An 18,524-nucleotide genomic window follows, 5' to 3' on the forward strand; every position below is an offset into this window, starting at 1 on the left:
GGCAACAATTGATTCTGTGACACTGTGATCCAGGAAACACTACACCTCATCGAACAGGCATGAAGGACAAAGAGTGCATTAATATAGATTATCAACAAACAGATTATAAAAACTCACCGGGAACACCAACAACTGCGAGAATCGGGTAGTAAATCTCCTTTATCAGCAGAATAGTCGGCTGTCCCATTTTCTGTGACAGTGGATGAATTCTGTCCAAGCTGAAAGTTTTTGACTCGTACACGGCAGAGGCACAGGAAGGGAGCTTTATATTTACCACACATCAATCATCCGGGGAGTCAGTCACATTACATCATTAGTAGCATTAGCGACAGTCACTGAACAAATAGAATCAATTAAATTGTTTTTCTGTTTTCTGATACTTCAGAACAAATATATTTGAACTTGTCATTGTGCAGTTTGAGAAAAACACCTAAAATGAAAAAAATAGATTAAATCATAGAATCATACAGAACAGAGTGATCAAGCCTGTACCGATAAACAACTCCTCTAAATCTGAAGTAGACAATTTCACAGGTTCAGCACACTCACCACTCGCTGGGTGAAGAAATTTCTCCTCACCTCAGTGCAAAGTGGTTTCCCCAGACCCTGAGACTGTGACCCCTTGTTCTGGACTCCACCGCCATCGGGAACATCCTTTCTGCATCCACCCTGCCTAATCCTGTCTGATAGCTCGAGACAACACACTGCAGACTCCCAGTAACAATAAAAATGGGTTATTAATAATCGGCAAAGTCAACTATAGACAGCCACAGAGATGGAGTGGGTCTGAAGGGAGGGCCAGTCTTTACCCTGAGTTAGTTCCACTTGAGAGTTCGGTGGGCACACCTGGTGGTTGTTTGCCGGCTTTTCATTTGTCTTAACACCGTAGATCCAAGGTGTTCGTTCTGACAGTTCTTGCCCCTTTGTGTTCCTCATTTTCCTGCAGAGCTGGCGAGGTGTGAAGAGTGTTAACTATATTCATTTTAGTTTTGATGCCACTGTTGGCTAGTGTGGTTGTGTTGGAAGGTGGGCCTTCAGGCCCAGGAGGAGGAGGAGGAAATGCAACGGAGGCACCGCATGAGGTCTCGAGTGTACCGACGGTGCCTGTCATTCGAGGACCTGCCGGACCGGGCATGCCGTCGAAGACACTTTCTGAGCAGAGAGACGGTGCAACATATCTGGCAGATCATGGTGCACCTGGCATCGTGGGGGTATGGGGGAAGTCCGGTAGCCGTCAAGGTGACTGTCGCCCTGAACCTTTACGCCACAGGCTCCTTCCAGGCACCGTGGGGACCCATCCAGGATCTCACAGAGCTCAGTGCACAGGTGAATCCGCTCTGTTATAGAGGCCCTATCTGCCCAGTCAGCAGAATGCATCCATTTCAATGTGTACCGAGCTCACCAGGATTCCTGGGCAACGGAGTTCGCTGCCATCAATGGGATGCCCTGGGTCCAGGGGGTGATCGACGGGATGCATGTGCCCCTACATGAACCTGCAGATGACCGGCCACTCTATACCTGCTGAAAGGTTGTCCCACTCGATAAACATGCAGCTGATATGTGACCATCAGATGCGCGTTATGCACGTCTGCCCCTGATACCCCGGCAGTGTGCATGACGCCTTCATGACACTCAACGGTTCCTGACATGTTCGAGACGCACCCCAATGCTTCCCCCACCCCACCCCCCACCCCCATCCTGGCCGGGGGGGCTGGCTCCTAGGCGTCAGCGTTTATCCACTGCAGTCGTGTCTGATGGTGCCTCTCCGGAGGCCATAGACCGACGCTGAGACCTGCTACAATGACGCCCATGCAGTGACCAGGGGCGTGATCGTGCGGCGCTTAGGCCTCCTGACGATGCTGGGGGCGGGGTCACCATATGGATCCACCCATCTCCAGAAGGTCCTGCAAGACAAAAGGCAAGACGCATGATTGACCGCGGGCCGAGAGGGAGTACAGAGGTGGGGGTGGTGGGGGCGAGGGTGAGGGTGCTGTGGGAGTGAGTGTGAGGGTGATGGTGAGTGTGGGTTGGTGGTGGAGGTGAGGGTACTGTGGAGGTGGAGGTGAGGGTGGTGTGGGGGTGAGTGTGGGGTTTAGGGTGAGGGGGTGGGGGTGGTGTTGTGGGGGGAGTTGACTCAGGGGACAGAAGAAATGCAACAAGGCCAGCACGGTAGCATTGTGGATAGCACAATTGCTTCAAAGCACCAGGGTCCCAGGTTCGATTCCCGGCTTGGGTCACTGTCTGTGCGGAGTCTACACATCCTCCCCGTGTCGGCGTGGGTTTCCTCCGGGTGCTCCGGTTTCCTCCCACAGTTCAAAGATGTACAGGTTCGGTGAATTGGCCATGATAAATTACCCTTAGTGTCCAAAGTTGCCCTTAGTGTTGGGTGAGATTACTGGGTTATCGGGATAGGGTGGAGGTGCTGACCTTGGGTGGGGTGCTCTATCCAAGAGCCAGTGCAGACTCGATGGGATGAATGGCCTCCTTCTGCACTGTAAATTCTATGTAAACTCAGCAAGGCTGCACTTCCTCACCCGCTGCCAATCTCCACTCCGGCGACCTCCCTTTCACCGAGACCAGTGACCATGTCCAGGGCCCTCTGCTCAGCCACAGTGAGGGGCCACAGGTCCGGCGGCCCCCCTCCAGTCTCCTCCCACTTTCGGCGGCTATGGGCAGCCTACTCTTCGCGGTGGGGTGGGGGGGGGGGGGGGTGGAAACAGAAACCGACACTGTTACACGGTCCGCCGTATGCAGGCCAGGGGGTGGATAGCTGGTGGCCAGGGCATCAGGTCATGGCGGCTGGTATGTGTGCCGGCATGTGGTGCAGGGTGGGGGTTTCGACCGTCCTTCGGGTGGCGAGTGTGTTACGGGTGAATGGGACAGGGTTAGTGCCGGGGCAAAGTGCTGCCTACTCACCCTGGCCTCCTGAGGAGGTTGTGCAGTTTCTTCCTGCACTGCTGACCGGTCCAGACAATGGTGCTGGTGGCACTGACCGCCTCTTCCACCTGTGCCCAGGGACAGCGAATGGCGGTGGCTGGCAGTCTCCTTCCTGGGCTGGGGTACAGGGTCACTCGCCTCTCATCCACTGTGTCCAGGAGACTCTCCAGATCGGCGTCTGTGAAACAGCGTGCCATTCTCCTCCCGCCATCTTGTTGGCTGGGATGGTGTGTCGGGGGGAGTGAAGTGTGTATATGCAGCTGAAGCTTGTCATTCTCCTGAGTGTCAATTGCAAATCCAGGGAATACCACATAGTTTCTCATTGGAATTGATTGTGTTCCACGTGGCGCCAGTGTTATTCCCCCTGACAGGCACAGATTCGGTATGGATGCGGCAGCAGTTTTGCTGTTGTAGAACTCCGCAACTCCTGGCCCGGCATCAAAACTTAGTCTCAGGAACGGAGAATCCCACCTCCTGCCTTTCACCTCAGATTGTACTTCAGCTACAGGTTATACCTCAGGTTTTAGTTGGAAAATACAGCCGGCTGGATTCTCCGATTTTCAGCCTAAGACCTGACGCCGGCGTGAGAACGGTGGCATTTTAAGACCGCAAAATTGGTGCAAAATGGCCACCGATCCTCCGTTTGGTTGGGGGCGAGGGGGCAGGCAGTGTGGAGCACCAGCCTGCAGCGGCGGCCGGAGTATTTCTGCGTCCGTGGTCGCGCATGTCCACGGTGGCGGCCTGCAGCAACCACGCCGTGCAACATGGCGCCGGCCATGCGCGGACACAGGCTGCCAAATAATGCACCACTTTTGGCCAGGCTTGCCACCCCCGGACCACCCACCCCCCAGTGCTCTCAACCCCTGCCAAAGTCCCCCCTGCCCGCCGATCGGCTCTCCCCCGACTGTGGCAGCGCTGGTCTGAGTCCACAGCCGCCAGGCCGAGTTCCCAACAAAAAATAGCGCACGTTAACGACGGCGTCGGGAACTCGGCCGGTCGGGGGCGGAGTATCGGGGGGGTGGGCCTCAGGTAACGTCCTGAAGCCGTCGATACGGCGTGCGGCGGAGACCGGAGAATCCCTCACAGCATCTCTTAAAGAAGAGGCATAAATATACAGCAATCCATTGTAAACGTGAGCTTGGAAGGGCAAAATACAGCAGAATGGCACAACATGGCAGAGAGTGAACTCCAAGGTTCTCCATTGCTGTACGCTGCCAGCTATTCAACCATGGCAGCAACACCATCCAAATAGATGGCAGCACACTCACTGAGACACTCCCCTCAATCTTCCTGCACCACATGGTGCACCCAGAGGGAATAGGAGGGAACCAATGAGGGATGAACACATCTTCATATTCTTACCCCATGAAGGAGGGGATGCTGGCCATCATTGGGGCATCCGTTGCTGCAGCCATGACCAAAGTGGGGTTAAAGCCAGTGAAGAATGCATTGACTGGCACAGTGGTTAGCACTGCTGCCTAAGGCGCTGAGGACCCGGGTTCGCTCCCGGCCCTGGGTTACTGACCGTGTGGAGTTTGCACATCCTCCCCGTGTCCGTGTGGGTTTCACCCCCACAACCCAAAGATATGCAGGTTAGGTGGATTGGCCATGCTAAATTGCCCCTTAATTGGAAAAAAAAAGGAATGGGGTGCTCGCAATTTATGTTTTAAAAATAGAACACATTGACGCTGCTGTCAAGGCACCGGGGCATGGCATTCTGTCGGCATGATTTTGGCCTCACGACTGATTCTTCGTCCAATCGTCTTTCTCGATTCTGGAGTCAGCCGACGGAGACTTCTGTCCAATGGGCTTCAGTTGAGTAAGATGGTGTAATTAATGGGAGGAGTTGGAGTTCCAGGCATCTTGCACAAACGCAGTTTAGTTTTAGATTGGGATGTGATCAGAAGTCAAGCATCTGCTCCCAATACAGATCAGTTGAAGATCTGTCTGTCGACAATCTAGTAGTTTCTTTTTAACACCTCAGAGAGTTGGGTCACTGTCTGTGCGGAGTCTGCACATCCTCCCCGTGTGTGCATGGGTTTCCTCCGGGTGCTCCGGTTTCCTCCCACAGTCCAAAGATGTGCGGGTTAGGTGGATTGGCCATGATAAATTGCCCTTAGTGTACAGAATTGCCCTTAGTGTTGGGTGGGGTTACGGAGTTATGGAGATAGGGTTGAGGTGTTGACCTTGGGTAGGGGGTAGGGTGCTCTTTCCAAGAGCCGGTGCAGACTCAATGGGCCAAATGGCCTCCTTCTGCACTGTAAATTCTATGTTTCTATGTATGAGTTGATTGTTTTAGACCTGGAAGTCAAGGTATGAAAGGTGTTTCATATGACTTTCGCTACAGACCCGACATTGTTCTGATAGGTTCAGATCTCTTTCTGTAAAGAAGTCAAAAGATCTCTCTTTCTCAAAGTGGAATATCGAGACATCTCTGTATCGCAGGTTTTCCTGATTGCTAACTGTATTTAAAAGTGGATTGAGACCTGCGATGTTTTGTTTTTTGAATAGAAGTAAATATGGGAGTGAAGGATTATCGTATCACTGTATTGATTAGCATTGTTTGATAGGTAACTGTAAGCATTTTTCTTGTTTGATGTTAATTATATTTTCATACTGTGTCAGTAATAAAGTTTGTTCTAATATACCAGATCCCTATTTTGCTGTATTCACTCCTGGAGTGAGGTGCCTATTCCTTGTGGTCTCGTAAAATGACAAAAATAATATGGGTTTCTGTCCAGTATCCGAGCCACTGTTGTGTTCCAGTCCAGGATCCTAATAGGAGACAGACAATGATCATACAGGCCTGTTTATGTGTTAATTATGTTGCGTTAGGGTTGTGTCCGGAGGTAATGACCACAATTGATAAGTTAATGGAAGTACTGACAGATGAAATAACAAGATCTAAGCATGAAAGCAATATCAGAACACAGGAAGAGGCCCTGGCTACAGAGAATAAAAACACTTGTATCCTTTCTTCATCTTTTTCCATGAGAGAACAGACCCAGGATGGTCAGTCATTCCTCATATATTATTCACTAGTTACAGGATATGACATGTGGTTCTTCTCTGTACACATTCCAATAACTGAATATCCTTTCTGACATACACAGAATAAAACTGCACAGGCTAATCCAGATGTGGACCCAGCCCCTGGATCTGTATGTCATACCCCTTGCGGATTCTCTTCCGCGTCCACCATGGTGGAGGCCGTGGCAGCGGCGGAAGGGAAAGAGTGTCCCCATGGCACTGGCCCGCCCACCGATCGGTGGGCCCCGATCGTGGGCCTGGCCACCGTGGGGGCACCCCCCGGGTTTCGATCGCCCCGCGCACTCCCCAGGACCCCGGTGGCCCGCTCGCGCCGCCGATCCCATCGCCACCAGAGGTGGTTCAAACCTTGGCGGCGGGAGAGGCCACCCAGCGGCGGGACTTCGGCCCATTGCGGGCCGGAGACTCGCTGCAGGGGGCTCGCCGCTCGGTGCGGCGCGTTTCACGCCCCCACCAATTCCCGGGTGGCGGAGAATTTCTGCCACGGCAGGGGCGGGATTTTCGGCGGCCCTGGGCGATTCTCCGACTCTGCTGGGGGTCGGAGAATTTCGCCCCTGGTTTACATGCAACCTGCAGCAGTGTCTTAAGGTTACAGGATTTAGTACAGTGAAGGGGACAGAATGAGAATGATCGTAATGGAAAGCATGGTGCTGTGTTGTGCCAATCCACATCTACCTTTCTCACACCAGGAGACCTGGGAATAGGGAGGTAAAAGATAATGGGCTTCATTCTCTGACGGCGGGATCCTCCATTCACCAGCAGGGCACTCGCACCCATGGATTTCCCAACAGCGAAGGATAATCCAGGGAACTACAGGCCGGTGAGCCTTACGTCAGTGGTAGGGAAATTACTGGAGAGAATTCTTCGAGACCGGATCTACTCCCATTTGGAAGCAAGTAGTCGTATTAGCAAGAGGCAGCACGGTTTTTGTGTCTCACTAACTTAATAGAGTTTTTCGAGGAGGTCACAAAGATGATTGATGCAGGTAGGGCAGTCGATGTTGTCTATATGGACTTCAGTAAGGCCTTTGACAAGGTCCCTCATGGCAGACTGGTACAAAATCTGAAAAGGTGAAGTCACATGGGATCAGAATATGGTGAATGTACATTGCGTAATTCAGACTGTATAGTATTGTGTCCTTGTGGGCTCTGCCTGTGAGCCGTTGCGCGGCTCTGTCCACAGGGGAAGATGAGGAGCTTGTTCAGGGCTCCACCCTTGGCTCCGCCCATGGCTCCTCCCATGGCCCCTCCCACTATCGGAAGTATAATTTGCTGCAGCCTTGTGAGGCTACCCTCAGTTTTACTGGTCACAGGCCAACTCAGTTGTAAGTCTATTAAAGCCACAGTTTACTTCCTATCGTGTCTCGAGTGAATTGATGGTCACATCACAGAGGTGAGCTGGCAAGATGGATACAGAACTGCCTAGGTCAAAGAAGGCAGTGAGTAGCAATGGAAGGGTGCTTTTCTGATTGGAGGGCTGTGACTAGTGGTGTTCCGCAGGGATCAGTGCTTGGACCTTTGCTGTTCGTAGTATATATAAATGATTTGGAGGAAAATGTAACTGGTCTGATTAGTAAGTTTGCGAATGACACAAAGGTTGGTGGAATTGCGGATAGCGATGAGGACTGTCAGAGGATACAGCAGGATTTAATTGTTTGGAGACTTGGGCGGCGAGATGGCAGATGGAGTTTAATCTAGACAAATGTGAGGTAATGCATTTTGGAAGGTCTAATACAGGTAGGGAAAAAACAGTGAATGGTAGTTCCCTCAAGAGTATTGACAGTCAGAAAGATCTTGGTGCACAGGTCCACAGGTCACTGAAAGGAGCAACACAGGTGGAAAAGGTAGTCAATAAGGCATTCGGCATGCTTTCCTTCATTGGCCGGGGCATTGAGTATAAGAATTGGTAAGTCATGTTACAGCTCTCCAGAACCTTAATTAGGCCACACTTGGAGTGTTCAATTCTGGTCGCCACACTACCAGAAGGATGTAGAGGCTTTAGAGAGGATGCAGAAGAGATTTATCAGGATGTTGCCTGGTATGGAGGGCATTAGCTATGAGTTGAGGTTGAAGAAATGTGGTTTGTTCTCACTGGAACAAAGGAGGTTGAGGGGTCACCCAAAAGAGGTCTACAAAATTATGAGGGGCATAGACAGAGTAGATAGTCAGAGACTTTTTCCCAGGGTAGAGGGGTCAATCACTCAGCGGCATACGTTTAAGGTGCGAGGGGCAAGGTTTCGAGGAGATGTACGAGGTAAGTTTTTTACACAGAGGATAGTGGATACCTGGAAATCGCTGCCGGAGGAGGTAGTGGAAGCAGGGACGATAGAGACGTTTAAGGAGCATCTTCACAAATACATGAATAGGATGGGAATAGAGGGATACGGACACCAGAAGTGTAGAAGATGTAAGTTTAGACAGGCAGCATGGTCGGCACAGGCTTGGAGGGCTGAAGGGCCTGTTCCTGTGCTGTACTTTTCTTTGTTCTTTGTTCTTTGGCGTGGGGGTGCCCACAGTGGGAAACCCCATTGGCCGGCTGCCGGGAAGGAGGATCCGATGCCTCACCAGAAAACGGGTGCGGCGGGATGGAGAATCCTGACAATGTACAGAAATGCAAAGATTTACTCTGTGACTCTATAAATGCAGGCAATTGGGATTAGCTTAGTGGTAACAACTGGGCGGCATGGATAAGTTGGGCCGAAGGGCCTGTTTCAATGTTGTAAACCTTTACGAATCTATGACTCTATAGAAGTGAATTCTAGATTGCTTTGGCTTCATTTTTAAACAATCCTTCAATCAGTGTCCAGGGATATTTCAAAACATTCTTCAACTCTTCCCTGAATTTCCTCTGGGTGGCTGCATAAATAAACGTGTTTATGCAGGAATTCAAAAGTTTCACCATAGCTCCAGTTTCAGTGGCGATATACGCAGGAGCTGTGCGGTCAACTCGATAGTAAGTTGTTTTTGACAGTCTTGTCGTTAAAAAGCTCACATTGTCTGTCAGCCACAACAGTATAAAACTGCCCGAGATAGTGAAGGGTAAAATGATGGATTTCCTTCGGTTCTCCATCTCTGAATCACTCTGATTCTCACTGCTGTGACCCCGGAGTCCCCTACGAGCTCTGCTGGCCACTAAAACACGTCTGACTGTCAAAGAATTAAACAGGACAATTAAAGTAAACGGGAGCCAGACACGCCAGATGCCGTGAAACCAGATGAACACCGCACCAAAAGGTGAGGAAACAAATGTCAGATTTGTTCGGCAGCCCCACCACAATTTATTAATGATCCGTTCAGATTCATAGGCAAAAGATACGGGGATGTTCTTTATAAAGATCAGGATTGAGAACATTGTTATAACCAGAGCCGCAGTCCTCTCAGTGCAGTATTTTGTTTTAAACGTCTGGTAGCAGATAATTATAAAACGGTCAAATGTGAAGGAAACAATGAACCAAACAGACAAATCGAGGCTGACAACAGTCAGGTATAGAATGAACTTACACACGGGAGTGTGAGACAGGAATGAATGTGGAAAATGATAACTGAAAATATGACACATCATTATATTGATGACCATAACAAGTAGATCTCCTGTTGCCATGGCCACCATGTAGATGGAGATACATTTGGAAAGGCCGCAGTTTCCTCGGAGGAGCATCACAATTGTGAGTAAGTTTGCTGAAAGTCAGAGAAGAGAATTTGAGTTTTAATATCTAAATGGTTCAAAATGTTCACCAAAAATACATTCCATTAATAAACAGAAATTCAGCACGAAATATGACTTACTCACAAATACTATGGATCGTGGTTGATGAAAAGAAGATTTGGGCAGCACGGTAGCATAGTGGTTAGCACGGTTGCTTCACAGTTCCAAGGTACCAGGTTCGATTCCCAGTTTGGGTCACTGTCTGTGCGGAGCCTGCACATTCTCCCCGTGTGAGCGTGGGTTTCCTCCGGATTCTCCGATTTCCTCCCACAGTCCAATGATGTGCAGGTTAGGTGGATTGGCGTTCCTAAATTACTCTTAGTGTCCAAAAAGGTTGGGTGGGGTATTGGGTTATGGGGGTAGGGTGGACATGTGGGCTTGGGTAGGGTGCCCTTACCAAGGGCCGGTGCTGCCTCAATGGGCCGAATGGCCTCCTTCTGCACTGTAAATTCTATGATTAAAAAAGAGGCATATAATGCTCCAATGAGTAGTAGCAAACCTGAGGTTGGCTGGGTTTTGGGGCTCCCTGCCAGGGTAAGAGGACGGGTGGCTGACGGGGGAACGGTTGAGTAGCCGGGATGATTCCCAAGGGACTGGGGCGGTGTCCAATCACAGACAGCCATTACAGCAGCCTGTAAGGCAGCCATCTTGCTGCACATCCAGCTGACCACCCACCTTGGCCCCTGGTTCTGCAGAGTAACACCAGCCACATGTGTACCCCCACCCCCGCACCCAATCCATCGCCATACCCACCCAACATGGTCACCACTCGCCGGCAGCCCACTCAGATCAATGACCATTGTAGCCCCTACTGGGGCGCTGGGCGAAGGCCACCACTGGCAAGGACAGTGCCAGCCGATGGTACCCTAGCATCAGGGACTGGCGCCAGGAGAGCACCGCGCAACAGCAAAGCATGCCACATAGGAACAGGAGGCAGCTGCCCAACGGGCCGAGGAGGAGGATGTGCCAAGGAGGGGCCGCATGAGGCCTCCTGTGTACCGGCAGCGGCTGTCATTCGAGGACCTGCCTGACCAGGCATGCTGTCGAAGAATCGGCTGAGCAGGGAGAAGATGCGAAATGTCTGCCTGATCATGGTGCACCTGGCACCGCGGGGGTATGGGGGAGCACACCCGCTCCCGGTGGCTGTCAAGGTGCTGGTTACCCTGAACCTTTATGTGATGGGTCCGACCAGGCGCCAAGTGGGGACCTGTCAGGGATCTCACAGAACTTGGTGCACAGGTGCATCTGTGACATCACGGATGCCCTATATGCCCAGGCGGCTCAATACACTTCAATGTGGACCAATCCCACCAGGGTGCCTGAGCAGCAGGGTTTGCCACCATTGACGGGATGCCCCGGGTCCAGGGGGTGATTGACGGGATGCCCCGGGTCCAGGGGGTGATTGACGGGATGCCCCGGGTCCAGGGGGTGATTGACGGGATGCCCCGGGTCCAGGGGGTGATTGACGGGATGCCCCGGTTCCAGGGGGTGATTGACGGGATGCATGTCCCCCAATGGCACCTACAGATGACAGGCTGCTCTACACAAACTGACAAGGGATTCCACTCTATTAACGTGCAGCTGATAAGTGACCATCAAATGCCCATCATGCACGTCTGCGGCCAATACCCAGGCAGTGTGCACGACGTCGATGGGGAGACCCGCTACAACAACACCCACACAGCAACCAGGACTGTGATCGAGCTGTGCTTCAGCCTCCTGATGATGCAGTTCCGGTGTCTGGACTGCTCTGGAGGGGCCCTCCAGTATCATGCTGAGGGGGTCGCCCGCATCGTGTTGCCCTCCACAACATCACGCAGCAGAGGGAGATATGCTGGAGGAGGAGGAGGAATGCCAGTCCTCGCAAAACATTGAGCCCAGGTAGGCATGGGAAGCCGCACTACGCATGCGCCAGGGCCAACGTGTACGTGACACTCTGATCGTGCGGCGAGACTGGTCAGGGGCATGGATACCGCATCCCACTCTCTGATGCCTCACCCCCTCCCCCACCGGCCACCCCTTCTACAATACATAACTGCCACTACAAGGTGTGGGCCCTGGATTGGCAGTAACACCACGGGTCTGGTCCATGGGCTGGAGGATGATGCCAACCCGCTTTGCGATGAGCCCTGGTGCTCCATTTCATTTGACAACGCCTGACTCCTGCCCATGGTAGTACTTTCCACCTGGCTAATCCCTGCATGCGAGCTGGCCATTCCATCACACAGTGCCATCCAATCCCTGGTATGACGGTGGTGGGGACGGTCAGAGGGTGAGGGGCAGGTGGAGTACGGGGAGCCCAGGCCACCCACAATGTCCGCACATTGCCCCGGCAACGTCCGCCCATTTCCCCAGTCTCTGGCCAGCCCAGCCCAGCCCATCCCTCACACCCATCTGACAGAGCACCGAGGCAGGTTGTAACAGTGTGACAGTTATTTAATGTGACAACGTACATAGCCTTAGCCCCTATAACTAAACTGTGCCCTGCACCCATGCCAACTTAACTAGTGTCTAACGTTCTGCCTTTTTGGGCCCTGGCACTACCCGGTGGAACACCAGATGGTACAGCGGGTGTGGAGGCGACCTCCTGTGACTCCATCCTGTGACCTGGGTCCCCATTGATGCCTGTCTTCTGGAGCCCCCGGGGCTGGATGGGCTTGGCTGCTGCTCAGTTGTCCCAGGAGGTGTGGTGCCCCCTGTTTACCTGCTGCCCACTAGATGCACCAAGGGCAGGAGTGGGGGGAGTCCAAGATGCTGCTGTGTTCCACTTCCCTGCGAGAGACACCAGCATGGGCCTCATCACCACCTCCTCCCGCAGGCTGCACAATGGGTTTGTGTCACATCAGCCAGTGACTGCGCCATCTCCCCCTGGGACTGGGCCATCTCCCTCTGTGTCTGCGCCACATTGGCCAGCCCCTGGGCAATGCCACTGATGGTCCCAGCCGTGGCCTGTTGTGACTGGGCCATGCAATTTCCAGGTGTCTCTCGGACATGGCTGCCTGTGAGGCCGAAACCCTGTCCTGGGCCTCGGCCACCGCCTGCACAGAATCCCCCAGGCCTTGGACATGCTGATCCATCGCCTAAACCATCGCCCCTGATGTTTTTGGTACTCTGGATCTGTGAAGACTGCGTTTACCCAAGCAGTAACATGGACAGGCTACCAACACTTGTACAAGTACAACTCTATTTTATTTAACTATGAGCTGTTAAACATACTTGCACTGTGGGTCGACACTATGTTAGATTGACTGAAGACCTATGCCTAACCTGACCAGCCTATACTGCCAGCACATGGTAGAGGTTTGTGCTACTGACTACGGGCTCTGTCTGTCTCAGAGGCTGCATCCCGAATGAATGGGAAAACTAGTGCCCTCTGGCTTTATAGTGACCGTGACCTAACTGGTGATTGGCTGCTGTGTTGTGTGTGTTGATTGGTCTTGCAGTGTGTCAGTCAGTGTGTGTCTCGGCACCATTGTAGACTGATGTGTATATTATGAAATCGTCCCTTTTTTAAAAAAAATGTGTGTGTACGTGGCAATAAATAATGTAATATGTGAATGTTCCTAACTCTGTGGGGCAGATGTGAGCATATTTACAGGACTATACACATAAACTCTAATCCATTTACAGAGGAAGGTGCCTAGTGCGGATAGACAGTATGTAACACAAAGCATAACTAGAATAACAGTATGTACAAACCAGTGAGTTAATAAACAGGGTACCGAAACAATCAGTTCAAGAGTTCAAAGAGTCCATGAATTTAGGCAACTCAGAAATTCAGTCTCTGAGGTGGGCGGCGAATTCTGTTTGACCGCCTCAAGGGTGGGTCAGGGGCCGCCTGCTCTGGAATGGGCAGGAATGTGTCAGTCTCAGAGGGTGGCAGAACAAAAGGGAGATTTGCAAACTGTGTGACGGGCTCGTCCTGAGGGCGAGGCAGGACATGACGATCTGACGGTGAGCGTGGATGGAGTCGGAGTGCCCCCCTATTTGGCGAAGAAGAGGGCCGTCTTGTAGACAAACAAAAAATGACCTGGGGGCCACTTGTCTGAGTACCACAGCGGCTGTGGACCAGCCACCTTCAGGAAGTTGGACACGAACATTGTCATCAGGAGCAAGAGCAAGGGGATTTCAGTACAAGAATACAGAAGCCTTGTGACAATTGTACAGGGCCTTGATGAGACCACACCTGGAATACTGTGTGCTATTTTGGTCTCCCTATTTAAGGAAGTATATGATGCATTGGATGTAGTGCAGCAATAGTTCACAGGATTTATCCCTGGGTAAGAGGGTTGGCCTATGAGAGAGGCAAAATAAATTAGAGCTACATTCTCTGGAGTTTACGTTAATGAGAGGTGATCGCAATTAAATATATCAGATTCTGAAGGGGATGTGAAGAGATAGATTACACTGACGGGAGAATTTAAAATATGTGACCAGGATCAAGGAGTCTATCATTTGACACTCAGATGAGGCGGAATTTCTTCATTCAAAGGATTGTGAATCTTTGGAATTCTCCAGCCCAGAGGATTGTGGATTTTCCTAGATTGAATATATTTAAGGCTGGGATGGATGGATATTTGGTTTCAAAGAGAATTAAGGAAAATGGGGAGTGGGCAGGACAATGGAGTGGAAGCCCAAAGTGAGCCATGATCGTTCTGAAAGTTAGAGCAAGCTCGATATGTTGTATGTTCCACTCCTGCTCCCATCTCACCTTATTGTTTACTTAATTTAAATATATAAGGAGATGCAGATTGAGAGCATTTTACGCTGTTGCATATAATTAACAAAACAGCCGTGTGAACCAGAGTTAGTATTAGACCCATTCTCTGGGAAACCTCCCCACACATTTTGATAAACTGCTGCAGTCCTAAGTTTGCATGAGATGACAAGATGGTGCCCCTTCACCCAGGTGACCCGTCTCAAGTGAGCTGTTGATGTCAGGCAAAAAGACCCTTCCCTCTCAGGGACCACATGTCCATATCTCGCTTCATCTTCATTTGATGGAGCCAGGCCATTTGGAGTCATGCCCCCTCCTCTGAGTAAACCCCCATCGAGGTGTCACAGCTATCACCCCAAGTTTCTGTCAGTGCAGAGACACACACTTCAGTGGCTACATTAGTGGACAGGACTGGGGCTCAATCTGCTGAGCACCACATAGCTGCTGATGGACGCCTGCCAAGGGCATCAAAGGCCACATGCTCAAAAAGCAAAAGGTTGCCTCCACCTCTAAAGTGCATCCTGGGGACACACCCAGACATAGCAATAGACCCCAAACAATCAAGAAGATTGAGTATCACTGATTGGGCAGGGGGAGATAAATGCACAATCTGTACCTAGAGGAAATGGAAATGTCAAATATTCAGAAATAAAACATGTACACCTGGTACATGTGAAGCCTCAGTCAATTTAATCTTCACAGCGGGCCTGCCTGCACCCCCACCCCATGTTGACCTCCGATCCCCTCACCCCGCCTTCCCCGGACAAGTGGTCCAAGAACAAACACCCCTTCAATCATCGGTCTCCACGGGTACCTCTTATCACCCAAAGCATCATCCTGGGGTAGTTCCAGAAGATGCCATGGATCTCCCAGAATCCCAGAATGCTCCCTGAGAAGCGTGCACACACATGCATGATCTGGAGGTGGTGGTCACACATGAGTTGAACATTCAGGGAGTGGAACCCCTTCCTGTAAATGAAGGAAACTCCCAGATGTCCCGGTGCACACAAGGCAACATGCATGCCCTCAAATACCCCCGGACCTGCAGTATCCCGGTGCTGGCAGAGAATCCTGCAGCAGGGCATCTTGGTGAGCTTGGTCCAGCTCAAATGTGGTAGAGGAAGCTGCGTGGGCAGACAAGGCATTGGTGACCTCACGGATGTACTTGTGAGCTGTAGCTTGTGAAAAGCTGCACAGGCCCCTGCTCGAGCCCTGGAATGAACAGTCGGCACAGACATTTGGGGCTGCGGGTGCCCTCCTTCGCCATGGGCTGTCTAGTCTGTTACCCATGGCACAGGTGCCACACTGTCTCTTTGTTGAGACAAAGTCTCCTGCAGCACATGCTTTCCGTCATCTCCTCGAATGCCTGATGACGCCTGTACACCTTGGACGATCTCTGGCATCCCCCTCTGGGTTCTCCTCGGCCTGATAGGCGGCCGGGTGTTCAGGGTGTGCGGCGACCCCCTGCACATCGGGTGCCGCCTCTGACCTGTGTCAACACTGCTGCCTTCTCTGGCGTCTGGCCGCCTGGGCTGCCACCAGCACCGCGAGGGCATCCTCTGTGGGTCCGACACCGCCGTCCATTTTTGTATCGGTGAGGAATTGGAGAAGGAGGGAGACTGAGATTCAGTGAGAGCCTCCACCCCGGGACCCTCAAATCCCCCAAGCCTCCCCCGCCCTTACTGTTCCCGCCTTCTCTCAGAGTGTCACCCAGTGAGCCAGGTGTGCTGGAGATCCTCACTCTGCCATATCACCCCCCAGGCCACATCAGGAGCCCCGAGACCCCAGACCCCTGCCGGGAACATTAGGCAGGCCGTGCTCAGGGTGCCTTCCCCTGATCAACACACTAACCCTTTGGTGGTGAGGTTGTCCCCAATGCTGAAGCCCAGCTCTTGAGTGTTTGATTGTTGGCTGCTGCCTCTATGGTGCTGACGCTTCTCGAGGTCAGGCAGACTGTTCAAGCTTCAAAGTTTGATTTAAATGCAATGCAACAATCTTCATCTGAAACCTGGGGTGGCATTCTCCCCTATCCAGCGTGACGGAGGGTCCCGGAGTAGGGAGTAGTGCCAACCACTCAGCGGTCGCGTCTCCCCAAAGCTGGGGAATTCTCCGCACCTTTGGGGGCCAGCCCTGCGCCGGAGCGGTTTGCACCAGAAGACTGCCGCAAAAAACCGGCGCCTCCGGCAGCGGGGCTGGCCGAAAGGCTTTCGCGGTCGGCGCATGTGCCGACAGTGACGTCAGCGGCCAGCGGCGCATTCGCGATGTGGGGTTCTCTTCCGCTTCCGCCATGGCGGAGGCTGTGGCGGACGCGGAGGAAAATAGTGCACCTAGGGCACTGGCCCGGAGTCTGAGCGGGGGGCCCCGATCGCGGGCCAGGCCACCGTGGGGGCACCCCCTGGGGTTCGATCACACCCCGCTCCCCCCCAGGACCCCGGGGGCCCGCTCGCGCCACTGAGCCCGCCGTTCCAGAGGTGGTTTAAACCTCGGCGGCGGGAGAGGCCTCCCAGCGGCGGGACTTCGGCCCATCCGGGCCGGAGAATCACCGCAGGGGCCTCTCCGATTGGAGTGGCGAGATTCCGCCGCCGCCGCTTCCCGGGTGGCGGAGAATCTCTGCCACTGCGGGGGCAGAATTTTAGGCGGCCCCAGGCGATTCTCCGACCCTGCTGGGGGTCGGAGAATTTCGCCCATGGTATGTGTACCCATGAGAATCCAGTTGAGAATATTTTGTTTCTTAAATGGCCAAAAGTAACAAAGATTTGAAAATAAACTCTGTCATGTTCCCCAAACCACACTAACCACAAAACAAGGGAACGTTACTGTTACAAAGAGGTGACAAAACAAAGCTATAGCAGCTCATTTTCACAAGAAACCAAACACGCAGTAACAGGTTCCTCAACAGAAATGGAGGATAAAACTTGAGAATGTGTTGCCAGAACTTTGTTGTAGAAATGATCTGTACATCAATGTGTTACTTGTTCCACGTATCAGTGCCATTCTCCGCCCAGGAGCCGCAGCTGTGCAGGCCCTCCCACACGGTCCAATCTCACCGGAACCAAATCCTGACACCCACATATTCCACTGGCTCTTAAGGTGCAGTGGAACATCCTTGACCTCCAGTGTGTTTAACTCATGGTGATGAGCCAGTTACTCACCACACCGGCAACAAAAGCATCAGCAATCTGCGCAAACATTTCTTCAATGGCGGCATCTGATGCGCATCAGGTTCCGCAGTGTCTTTTTGCTTCAAATCATTTTGCTTCAAATCCTTTTGCTTCTGGACTCATACATCCCACTAAACCCGATGTTCTATGACTCAGGAATCTGAGAAAAAGTTGTCCTTTTTTCCGGCTACAGAAACGGAAGGAAAAAGCAACAGCAGCCTCCAGGTATCTGCAGCCACCAGCAGGAGCAAGCAACAAACACAACATGTAGCTGTGAAATGCTCTCATATCTAACAAGGCCAATTCCTTCGGAGCAATATCCTTCAGCTGTGAAGCTAGAGGCTGCTCATGATCAAAGGGAGTTAGAGCAACATTCAACATATAACCAAGAACAGAGACCTGTCCTCAGAAGCGTATGGTAGAACGGACAGACAGAAGCTGTAGTTGCCCCTATTATGGGTATCCACCATATTTACAGCTGACCGAAGGCCTCACAGACAATAATACCCTCAATGCTTCCACCCCCAGCCCATTGGCGACCCCCCGACCTGGAAAACATCAGCACCCCCGACCAAGCCCAACGCCCCTGAGGGGTCCCCCTGCCCGAGCACTGGGGAAACAGCTCCAATGCCCTTGAACTGCCTGCTAGAAAATCAGATTGGCCACTCACCTCCTCAGTTCCCCTCAGCAGCCATTGCACCAGCTTCACGTTTCGAAAGGAGTATGAAACAACATCTGCGTGATTTCCCATTGGGGAGCTATTTAATTCCCAGGCTACATTTGACTTCAATCTCACTGATGAGATTGAAATGAATGCAAATTGGGGTTAATGATAGGCTTGTCATATTTGGGCGAGTTCCAGAACTTGCCGTCAGGAGCGGCCACTGAGATTGCAGACTGATTGGCGTCCGGATTGAATCTCGATTCTGACCTTACCCATAATTTAACCAGCACGC

At 52.1% G+C, this 18,524-nt stretch overlaps 1 protein-coding gene across 3 annotated transcripts in view; it reads right to left on the reverse strand.

Moving 5' to 3' along the window:
* Positions 1 to 18,524, reverse strand: part of LOC119967657 (probable G-protein coupled receptor 139) — a 53,254-nt gene that overhangs the window by 22,535 nt on the left and 12,195 nt on the right. For 2 of the 3 annotated variants that reach the window (XM_038800465.1, XM_038800463.1), the window contains exon 1: positions 118 to 334. The exons of the other annotated variant lie outside the window; for it this stretch is intronic. In XM_038800465.1, the coding sequence (XP_038656393.1) occupies positions 118 to 187 (70 nt within the window). In that variant the 5' untranslated portion in view covers positions 188 to 334. Of the gene's footprint in view, positions 1 to 117; positions 335 to 18,524 lie in introns of those variants that run through there. 3 annotated transcript variants of the gene reach the window in all.

This window comes from Scyliorhinus canicula, chromosome 6, assembly GCF_902713615.1.
Source record: "Scyliorhinus canicula chromosome 6, sScyCan1.1, whole genome shotgun sequence".
Taxonomy (NCBI): domain Eukaryota; kingdom Metazoa; phylum Chordata; class Chondrichthyes; order Carcharhiniformes; family Scyliorhinidae; genus Scyliorhinus; species Scyliorhinus canicula.